Below are 11406 nucleotides of genomic sequence, written 5' to 3'. Positions count from 1 at the left end.
GGGAAGTGCCTTGTGGAGCAGTCAGTAGAGCATTGCTGGTATTGCAATGTCTGCAGTCCATTTCAAACACACTGCTTCCTGTGAGGGATGGTAAACACAGGCTTCAATCTGGAATTGCTGGATTTCACACCATGGAAGAGTTCATAGGCATGGAAGAATCCTTTGCACTCTGGATCTTCTCACTGTGCTTCTGGGGGTAGGGGTGTGGAAGGTTTGAAGAGTGTAAAACTGAACCCTGAACACTAAAGGCAACTGCAAGCTACAGCGTGAGCCCCCTCACTGAGGTACTACCCTCCAAGCCATGAAGAGGGCAGTGGGAAGCTCTCCAAGGGCTCCCTCACCCTGACAGAGCTGAGACTTCTGATCCCTCGCCCCTCCAGGCTCCCACCTTCTTGCAGAAGGCAGCAGCCTCAGCCTGCTCTGAGAAGACACATGCTGTGCATGTTCATCCAGGCAGGGAAAAAGGCAACCTTGGCCAGAAATGTCAGGAGATTGGGAAGTTTTCTGTTTTAAAATGAAGTAATCTTGGGGAAGAACCTGCAGCAGTCTACAGAGTAAGTGTGCTCATTTATGCCTGGCTATCACAAGAAATCCAGCTAAGGAGTGTACCAAAACCCTTCCCTCTCTCCATTTTCCCACCACCTCATTTTTCCTATGCAAAATGACTGGCACAGAGGATTCAGAAACAGATCCTGACAAACTCTCCAAGAAGGGGGAGAACAAAGAAGAGACAAGGTTAAAAAACAGATAAGGAAAACCAGACAAGCAATGTCCTGGGCTCCATCAGCCCCAACATGTGTAAGCAAGTCACAGTTAAGGCTGCCACTCTGCTCCCAGTGCCAGGGCACCACTGCAGCTTTACAACACACACTACTTCTGCTTTCAAGTTTCCTCTCCCAAAGAGCAGCTGAAGTGATCTAATACCCACCTCCTGGGTCTCAGAACAACATCCAAGGAAGGCCCCCAACCCAGCCACCTTCTGGCTGTGCTGCTCAGATGGAGGAGGAGGATTTCCTTGCAGCTCACCTTCAGGCAGACAGACCTCTTCACTGACATTACCAGCACAAGCCCCTGCTAAAAACACCCAGCAGCTCCCAACAGATCCCTTGGGGATGAGAGCTGTACCTGGAATAATACAAATGCACCTACACAGACTTAAGCAACACACTGCATTTTTAAAAAGCATAAAACAACAATATGTCCCCCTCCCAGTCCTTTCAAATTGGCACCACAAGTTCTGGAAATGTCTGAAGCCATAATGTCAAAGAAAAGCCATTTAGGCATGTGAACTGCACAGGCCTGGGTGAGCCCACGGCCCTGTCACAGCTTGGTATTTAAAGTCCAGCAACTGTTATCATACAGTCAGACTTTGTCAGTTGCTGCCTGGTTCTAAACATCACACCTGCACCTAAAGGATTGTGATTACTGGCAAATGCTGACTTTTTCCCCCCAGTTTTTGCTGTGCAAGAAACTCGAGGATTCTCCTGCTCCATTGAGCTTCCTGCCACAAGGTGCTAGTGCATCTTCGTCACCAGTCATCAGAACAGACACAGAGCAAAAGTAAATGGACCGTTGCTGGTTAAGGTGTTGCACCTTAGATGTAGATTAAGACCATGAAAGATGCTTCAGGTTGGTGGTCACCTCCACTGAAGTCCCTTCAGGGTTTGGAGCATTCATCCCACCTCCCTTTCCTGACATTGTGGTGTGAGATCCGCCGGACGTTCAGGTAGGCCAAAAGGGCTGGCGTTCCTTTCCTCAAGTGTCCAGGACAACATGTAAACATATGACAGTGTCAAAACAAGGCAGGTTTTTCCACTTACCCGCTGGTTTTAAAAAGAGTTCTTTAAAAACTGACCGTTGTCTTCCTTGCCAGTTACGTGAACCATTAAATACTTGGCATGTCCTTACCCAAAGGTGGGTTTTTAGTGCACTCACTTGGGGCGCAGAGGGGACAAAGCATTGCACAAGAACATAGAGTCAGGGCATTCCCTGCAGAAGTTATTAAGGAGCCAACCTTTGACAGCACAAAATGAAGACGACGTCTGGATCGAGGAAGAGTGACAAGAACTTAAGGACTGTGAGAAACAGGAGCAGAAGGGAGTAGAACAGAGCTGGCTGGCTGCTAACGGAGCATCGATGGGCAGCTGCCTCTAGGTTGGTGGTGGCATCTCTCAGGGGTAGCTGCGGCCTCCACAAGATTCCCTAATCCTGTTAAAAGAAGTAGACCTGTCTGTCAACAACTGTAGCATTCCTTTCCTAGCAAGACACACAGGATTGCAGCATGCAGGTTAATTGTATGCTTATTTTCCCTACAGGAATGCACAAGCAAGGTAAGATGTTTGGAACAGTTTCTGTCAGCTCACCCATCACACAGGAGGAACAGAAAGGTCACCCATCCCCACAGAGTGAAACAACCAACATGCAGGAGGAAGAGCAGTGAAACCTGGGAAGCAAATGCTCTAGGGAGTGTGCTGATCTTTCATATTTTAGGTATTAATTTCAAGATTTGAAGTGCAAATGACTTAAAATTGCACATGATTTTCAAAGGAACAGATCTGCACGTGTGCTCTGCATTTTACAGCTTTGTTCTCCTCTAAAAGAACAGGCTCTACATTAAGGTTTGTTATCTGCTGTTCGTGCCCTGCCTGAAGTCACACTGGCTGCTGAAATGGGATTTGACAACATTATAACAAACAGATTGTTAAAACCTCCAGGGCAAAGCAGTCAGTACAGTTCTCTGACTGTTTAATGATGCTCTGTACTTGTAATGCAGCTGTATTCAGTTATGAGCAACTCCTGGAAAAAAGAGAGCACTATATCACAGCAAGACACATGACAGCATATACAGGAGTAAGCAGGTCTTTGTGCAGTACCCTACACTGGGAAGTCGGGCAGGATACAGGGAACCTGGACCTCCTCAGGTAAATTACTGCTGCACACACTGTTATCAGTTAAGTCAGACTCATAGAATGGTTTGGCTTGGAAAGTACCTTAAAGCTCATCCAGTTCCAACCTCTGCCACAGGCAGGGACACCTTCCACTAGAGCAACTTGCTCCAAGCCCGCGTCCAACCTGCCCTTGCACACTGCCAGGGATAGATGGGGCATCATCCACCTGGCACCTGGAGCATCCAGCAGCTCCTAACTGGACAGCACCCTAATGCAGGTGGCCAGCTCATCCAGCAGCATCAGTTAACCAAGCTGCGAGAGGTTGCTTAAGCATTTTGGCAAGCCTTTGCTATGTAAGAAAAAGGCTTCATTTAGTAAAAAATTTCTGAGTTCCTCCTTGCCGTGTACTCCCAGATTCCCACCGTTTCACTGTTTTTGACCTGCGAGGTTCAGAAAGCTTCCTTAGCAACTTTTCCCTGAGCAATGTTTAATTCTTGGTTCTGCAATATTAACTTTCCCCCCTTCAGACTAACTAGAAACTTGCATTTTTTTTAAAGATAAGCACAGACATTTTGGATGAATTTTGCCTTTAACAGATAAAGCAGTGAGCCAAACTGAAGTAACCAGGCAACAGTAAGAGAAATCACACAACTACTTGAAGGTTTTCCATCTGAACAGCAAGGAATCAAAACCAAAGTCTTGCTTGATGTGATTCCTCGTCTTTAACTGTTCACTATTCATTTGTGCCCTCTGAAGAGGACAGTTAAAATATCCCACCTCTCCCATTAAACAAAAATAAACCACTTTATTAAAAGAGACAACTAGGAAAAGCAATAAAACCATTTATTAAATAAATAGCCTCATTTTTAAAAAGCTATCAAGAATCTTAGCTTTGAGCAATTAAAATAACTCTTGGAGGGAAGATACCACCACCACCCAACTGCTTTATGCTCTGTAAGGAATCCCTTCCTCTCCATCCCTCTGTCCTGACGAAACACCCTGCCTGAGGTCTGCCAGCTCTGCCTTGCATTGTCTTTTGCTTGTTTAAAGCAAACAGCTGCCATGGGGTCACCTGGAGGAGCTGCGCTCTTTGCTCACGCAGTCGTCCTGGGAAGTTGTGTCACCATTCCCCATCATGCTGCAGGTTCTCCTCTTTTTCCGCCTGTGCATCATGCCCTCTGTCTCGGAGCCAGAGTCACACTGAAGGATGAAGAGATGGAACCAGAATTCAGAGAAACCTAGAACACTGTTTGTGCTGTGGAATTTACTGTAAGAGCTATCCCAGCAACCCTGAATGACCAGTATCCAAAGAATGTTTTGTTTTAGATTAGGCACATAAAATGTCTTAAATTAAGCACTTAAAGATCAGGAACAGGTATGTTCTTAAATTTCATCACTGACTGGTGTGGGGCAAGACAATGGATGCATTCCTTTTGACTCCTAGAAGGCCATACTCTTCCAAATAAGAGTGGACTTAGTGCCTTCTGAAGGACTCAAATGCATAGAAATGTCCCCTGTCATAAGTCACAGCCTCTGTTTTGGAACTTGTGCCCCCTCCCCAGTTTTAAAACACTCATTTTGCAGCCATTTCACACAGTATGGCTTAGCTAGATGAGTGACAGATTTATACAGAATATAAATATAGACCAAACAAACCAAGCCCATTTAGCAATACAAAAAGAGGCTTCGGCAAATGGAACCTGCAAAGACCACAGGCTCCTCCACCATGCAGTTTTGTTTAGTTGCTATTAATTTTTTTCGTAAGACATGAATGTAAGGACAGAACATTCAATCAGGTATGGAAAAAAAACAATATAACTGCAGGCTATGGATAACTTTCTGGGGTAAAAAGCATTACCTCTGAATCAGAGTCTGAGGAGCTGGAGCTTGAGGAACTGGAAGAATCACTAGAACTATCAGAAGCAATGCCAGTAGATTCCTGCAGGTCAACTGAATCAGCCAAGGCTGCCAAGTCAGGATGCTCCTGTTTTAGGATCCTAAATACAGTTAAAACGTCACAGTTAGCTTTGAGCAGTAACACTGCATGTAAATGAACAGGGTATTTGGGGTTTTAAGTAGATAATATGAAAAGAAAGCTACTGAATCTCTTACCTATACCATTTCCGTGACAGTTTGGGTCTCCCTCTCACCGTCTTGTGCCAAACCACAGGGAAGTTGGTACAGCTGGCAAAGTTTTGTGTGATGGCAATGGTTGTGTCAAGATTGAGAACGACATGCCACCAGCCACCTAGAAATACACCACAGAAGGCAGCTCAAAGGTCTGCTCAAATTCTCCAGCTCACAAACAACACTGAAGATCTAACCGGACAGGACGACACTGACTGCTGACGGCTTAGTAGCAAGAACCATTGTAACTCAGACTGCACAGAGCCTAGCTCTGTTAAGCTGGAGAGCACTTTCCATGCTGATTTAGTAGGGTTCTTATGACTACAGACTAACCTTTCATTTAAAAATAGATGCAAAAACTGCTTCTCCACACGGATAAAAATAGGCAGTGGTGTTCTTACAACCCACTTAGACCTCAAAGAAAGACTAAGGAACCAGTTTAATAGAACCTGACAGCTACAAAATCTTAACAGAAGGTACACTGAGGAGTCACCAAGAAGTGCCAAGACAATCACAAGGCACTCTTCAAACATGAAGTCAGCTGGATGTGAGAGATGAGCAATGCAGACAGAAGCTGAATAAGACAATGCAAGATGCAGAGTTTAGAATTGGGCACTGAGAACTCACCCTCTGCATCCATAAGCCACCTTCACCTCCCAGTTACAATGGGCACACAGAGTGCAGCCGCTCAGAGAGAATGGTATCTCTATGGTATCTCTACTGGCTCTTGCTTTAGCTTTTGATTTCAAATGCAGGATGAAACATAACCACAGGGAGGTGGGTGGAAGTGCCTTGAAGTAGCTCTTTCCTCACAGCTAAGAAAAATTCCTCTGCAGTCCGACTACCCAGGCTACAAAATTCAGTCATGGATTTGTGATAGTACATATATATATATATATTCAAGCATTTTTGTCTGAGAGTTGCTTCTACTCAAACACCTCTATTATTTTATACCTTGATGGTTTCCTACTACTGCAATTTAGTTGAGGATCACAGTCCTGCAATGCTGCAACTCAGGCCCCACTTGTTATTTGTACCGCACACAATCCTATGCTACAGGCCATATGGTTTCAGGATAGTCAGGAATTAACTTAATAGTCCCAAAATATGCATCACAATATATATCCCTCTTGAAACAGCTCAGAATAGTTTTGTTTTTTTGTAAGAGATGGGCCATATAAGAAAGCCAAAATATTCTCTTCACAGAAGTTACATATATGCTTTTCTCTCCCAGACTTCTTCCATAATTCTATGATTTCCTTACTGGAGAGAGTTGTCCATACCTGGCACAAACACTGTCTCTCCTGGCTTCTGCAGGATCTCCAGAGGTTTGAATTCAGGGGGCCAGGTGGGGAGCTGTGTCCTGGGGTAGATGACATTGAACCAAGTGATAGCCTCGTCCTGTTGGTTCCCCCCCTCTTCTCGTGTTACTTTGATCAGCTCTCTGGGAGTGCTGGTAGGGAACAGGCACCAACGTTTGTGTCCCTGGACTAAGGCATTCCATGCACTAGTTCCCAAGGGATCGATGTGAATTCCTGTTCCAGAACGAGGTGGGCCCATCACAAACCATCTGCAGGAGTGGAAAACAAAATTCTTTAGTCACAGAGCAAGCAAGTAGCTACCTTCTCTTCAGGTTAGACAGAAAATTCCAGCTGTTCATTTCACATCTAGCTGGGAATAGAGGTAGTTATAGCTCCTTCATTTACCTACTTGAGATTGTTAGACCCATGCTACAGCATAAAGATTGGTTTAACCTAGAAACCCACACGAACTGGGACAGGAATGACTCTGGGACAAGAAAGTGAAGCTAGCTTTTCATACTTCATAGCTGTACTTTGTTTTAAGCAGTTCTGCAATGAAATATATAGTAATTTCAAGGTTTATGAATGTGGTTAAGGCACAACAGACTGCTAGATTTCTTTCTGTGCAGAGGGAGTCTCCTAAGCCTGGGTTTTCCTAAATTCTCTGCTCAAACAGATCCAGAGCTGCAGAACAATGAGGAGCAAACAAAAGGCACTGCAAGTAAGGAACAGAGCAAAGTTATGCAACCCTGACCTCCCTCTATGCCTTCTGTTCATTTACAAAAGGCTTTTCATTCCAGCATTTAACTAGATGGAGCTTATTCTCCAGTGAACATTCAGGATTTGGTGTGTATATTCTCATTCCTGATTTACAAGGTTTATTTCTCTCAGTGGAAAGCTTAATCTATGCTATATGTTTAACAACAGCAGCACTTCCAGTTGCTCATTTCTGCTGGAACAGATCTGGCATACCAGGTTAAGCGGGAGGTGATAGTATCAGGTAGCAAAAGGGGAAAAAAAGGGCAAGAATTGTTTAATGGGCAGCAGCCAACTGTATACTGGGCTTCATCAAAAGGAGAGCGACCAGCAGGTCAAAGGAGGTGACCCTGACCCTTTAATCTGCTCTCGTGAGACCCTGCTTGCAGTACTGTGTGCAGTTCTGGCGTCCTTGACATACGAATGACATGGAGAGAGAGACCTCAGAGCAGCTTCAAGTATCCGTAAGGGCTTACAAGGATGCTGAAGAGGGACTCTTCATCAGGGACTGCAGTGGTAGGACAAGGGGTGATGGGTTCAAACTTCAATAGGGGAAGTTCAGCTTAGATGTAAGGAAGAAGTTCTTTACTGTGAGAGTGGCAAGGTGCTTGCACAGGCTGCCCAGAGAAGCTGTGGCTGCCCCATCCCTTGGCAGTGTTCAAGGCCAGGTTGGACAGAGCCCTGGGTGACATGGTCTAGTGGAAGGTGTCCCTGCTCGTGGCAGGGGGTTGGTACTGGTTGATCTTAAGGTCTTTTCCAACCCAAACTATTCTATGATCTCTCTGTTGTGTGGTTGACAGGCAGGTGATACCCAGCAAGGAGTTCACAGGTTCAGAAAATCTCCATCTCCCCTTTCCAATGCAGGTGTGCATGCAGCTGTTTTTCAAGTGTAATTTTCTAGCATTGATTGTAGGACTAAGTCTGGTTATCAAGCTGCACCCTGCCTTCTTCACAAATGAGCCAAAAAGGGTATAAAGCAGCTGTTTGTCACTTCTATTATCAATTCACTCTTTAGATTCACATTACCCTTGGAAATCTGATTAAACTGCAAGCAGAAAAGTTAAAGCTTTTACTAAGAACCAGAAGAAATTAAACACAAAGATGTGTCCAGTACAGAGACATGTATTGTTCAGGACCATTTTTTTGACTATAACCTGGAACTACACACTTAGAAGTTTTAAAACCCTTTATTTAGCAACACTATCATTTACCAGCAACTTCCTCCAGGCATTTAATTCACAATGAACATTTTCCTGCTTGCCTCAAGACATCACATCTGCCGTTAAAAGCTTTACAACCTATAACTTCAATCAAGGAAGCAAACCCAACAAACCCCATCAACCCCCCAAACTAAAATAGCTGCTGCACTAAATGGCTTCCCAAAAATACTGCCTTCATTTTGAAGAGGAAAAATTCCAATAAAGGTACTCTAAACAGCCTAAGTTCTTCTGTTACGATCCATACACTGTCACTCACCTCTCAATCCAGAGGTCAATCTGTGCAGTTTATCTCCTGCTCATATGATTAGGAAGCACCACCCTCTGTTGGATTTCCAATTATGCTCTTAACTACTGGATGCTCTTCATCCATTTCTGTACCTAAAGGAAACCCCAAACTCTAGGAGGCACCCGTGTGCTCTCTTGCATCACTCATCTCCCAGAAGAGGTAACAACCTCAAAGAAACCCACATTTTACAGAACAAAGTATAAGAATTGTGAATACCAAGCTCACAAGGAGCTCAGCATGTGCCTGTAGGTGGGGAGGGCGTGGGGGGAAAAGAAGAGAGCAATCCAAGTGAGTCACATCGAGATTATCTGGTCCACCTATATCCTGGAGAAATGATTCCCAGTCCTGTAAGTGTCGGCAGCTTCTACTAGTGACTATTCCTGGTGTGCTTTTGCATTTGCTCACAGCACTGTGTGTTCTTAGAAGTGAATTATAAAAAAGGGTCTGTTACAACATTGTAAAAACACCTGCTTCAGTGATCTTAAACAGCACCAGCTTCATGCTTCTGTCCTGCAAAAGCACAGCTGGGCTACAGACACGAGAGACGGCAGAGAAGAGCACCGTTGTTACTACCTGTTCTATTTTAAACACCTTAAACAAATAAAACCCCACATCACAGCCTCATGTCACCCAAAGGACAAGGAATTCTTGGATTATAATGTCACTGAAGTCTTTAATTACTTCATCTTATGCTCACAGTGCTGTGTTATATTAACACACAAATCACTTTTGTATGTAACAGCCCAAATACAAGGTTGTTGCATTTGAATTCAGGAATTCAGTGTCATTTCAACCCTTTTCCAATCAGCCACAAAAAAAAAAAAAGTAGTTGCAGAGACAACACAGATATGAACTACTGTTCTCTCAAAATCATCTGAAGTGGAGCTAAGTACTAGTCTCTACATTTCATACTAATCAGCTTAAGATCTTTACCTTAAAAGGACTGACTCATAATTAAACACAATTCCACACTGCACATAAGCCACTGGTGCAAAACCCTGGAGCAAATCCCGAGGTACTTCAAATTTGAAAGCCTGAAGGCACACACAGGAAGAAAATAATCTTCAGTACTTCCAGGAACTATGTAATCTTTGAAAAATCCAAGAAGTGATGGAAAACGTTTAACAAAAAGAAAAATAAACCCAAAGACATAAACTAGTAGTGACACTGCTGGCAGAACCAGAAACTGATGAGCAAATCTGCCCTTCTGTACCTCTGGGTTACAGGTGTATGCTCATGTCAAAGGACGGGATGTAAATCTACCTCTTTGTTTTATGCAAGACAATCATACCTATTCAGGAAGAGCTGATGAGATGGAAAAGACCCAATTCTATGTTGCTGTCACTGTACTGTACCTGTAAGGCGGCCTCCGTTTCTCCCCTGCGTACTGAAAGAGATCATCAGTAAAGAATTTGGGTACTTTGTAGTCCTCCAAGAGTTTCCTGCGCTTGGGATGCTCTCCATAACTGCTGTCAAAGATGTAGAGTGGGCTGTCATCACGCGTGGTTTCCATATACTCGATGTAGTATTTCATCTTCATCTTCACAGAATAACCGTCATTGTCCTCCCCGCACTTGAACTTCTGGTTCCTGTATTTGCGTTTCAGCCGCTCCAGAGTCCACTTCTCCTGGGCAGACCAGCCCACCTGAGCATTCAGCAGGACTACAGGCTTGTAAGGCTTCTCATACCGCTCCACAAACTCCTCCACTGTCAGCTGGAGTGCATCTGCCCTCTCCACATTATCCTGCGAAGCCACGAGAGGAATACAAAGCAGGTATTAGGCTAGACTGATGCCCTAGAACCATGCTAAGTCAGTGTGGAGGAGCTTCACACTCACACTCTGCTCCATACACCACGAGGGTAGCAAGCTGTTTGTGTGCTATTTTAAGCTCCCTGAGGCTGCAGCCCTATTTCTCATGCACCCGTCCTTGCACATACCACTAACACCAGCAGCCCGGAGCCGTTCAGCACTCCTCCAACCGAGGTAACCCCCGGGTGGAGAGACCACTTCTGCCCCTTGGGCTGACGCAGCCTCTGTTGCATTCACCCCTTCACTGCCCCTGAGGCTCCTGGGAGTTATGTGGGTGCCCCAGCACTGGGAGCGCCCATCCCACCCTGACAGGGCCTGGTCCTTCCCACACCCCCCGCCACGTGGAGCGATGAAAAGGCACGGGTGGTGCTTGACCTCCCACTGCCCATGCCAACCCTCTTCCCCAGGGTCCCAACACCCACAGCCTCAAGAAAGGGCCGTTTTCCCTTGTGGTTCCCATGACAATTCCCTTAGCCACTCTTTCCCCCCAGACCTCCCCAACCGCCCCAGGACTACCTCAGTCATACCCCCCCCCCCCCCCAGGCCTCCTCAAGCACCTCAGGGCTACCCTTAATCACCTTCTCCCATTCCCCTCAGGACCCCCTCAATCATTCCCCGCCCCCGATTCTCCTCAGGGCCTCCCTAACCCCATCAGGTCCCGAATCTCTCTCCCCCGCTTTCATCTCAGCCTCTCCCGTTACCCTCAGATCCCCTCTCTCCCCTCAGGCGAGGCGGGCCGGGGATCACCTTGCAGGCTGCAGGGCTGAGGGGGAAGGTCTCGCAGTAATTGTGGCGGGTCCAGTCCAGCGAGTCCTTCAGCTCGGGCCGGGCGCTGCGCTTCGCCTCACGGATCCGTTTCTTACTCTTATGATTCATGTTGGCGGCGCTAGGGGCCGCCTCCTGCCGCCGCCGCCGCCGTACCGCGGGCTCGGCCCCGCTCCCGGCCCCGCTCGCCCCGGCGCAACCGCCGCACCTTCGAGAAATTTCACCCCCTTGCCGCCGCTGTCGCCGCGGCTCC

At 46.1% G+C, this 11406-nt stretch overlaps 1 protein-coding gene across 1 annotated transcript; it reads right to left on the bottom strand.

The window, feature by feature from the left end:
* Positions 1–847: 847 nt before the first annotated feature.
* On the bottom strand, positions 848–11292 carry JMJD6 (jumonji domain containing 6, arginine demethylase and lysine hydroxylase). The gene is made up of 7 exons (XM_057414596.1): positions 11136–11292; positions 9934–10322; positions 6299–6585; positions 5001–5136; positions 4747–4885; positions 3961–4088; positions 848–2208 (listed from the first exon to the last, which is right to left on the bottom strand). Exons 1-7 carry the CDS (start codon positions 11262–11264, stop codon positions 2172–2174), a joined length of 1245 nt encoding a protein of 414 aa, XP_057270579.1. The 5' UTR covers positions 11265–11292; the 3' UTR covers positions 848–2171.
* Between the last annotated feature and the right edge of the window lie 114 nt (positions 11293–11406).

This window comes from Pezoporus wallicus, unplaced genomic scaffold, assembly GCF_028554395.1.
Source record: "Pezoporus wallicus isolate ANWC-B61680 ecotype Strahan unplaced genomic scaffold, APGP_CSIRO_Pwel_v1 contig_7787, whole genome shotgun sequence".
Classification (NCBI taxonomy): domain Eukaryota; kingdom Metazoa; phylum Chordata; class Aves; order Psittaciformes; family Psittacidae; genus Pezoporus; species Pezoporus wallicus.
The sequence above is the reverse complement of the archived record's forward strand: the minus strand, read 5'-3'. Positions and strand labels throughout refer to the sequence as shown.

Coding starts and splice junctions, on each gene's coding strand:
- JMJD6 (XM_057414596.1), bottom strand. CDS start 11,264: ATGAATCATAAGAGTAAGAAACGGATCCGTGAGGCGAAGCGCAGCGCC. Junction 10,323..11,135: donor TCAGCCCTGCAGCCTGCAAG/GTGATCCCCGGC, acceptor GTGGCTTCGCAG/GATAATGTGGAGAGGGCAGA. Junction 4,886..5,000: donor CTGTCACGGAAATGGTATAG/GTAAGAGATTCA, acceptor AACTGTATTTAG/GATCCTAAAACAGGAGCATC.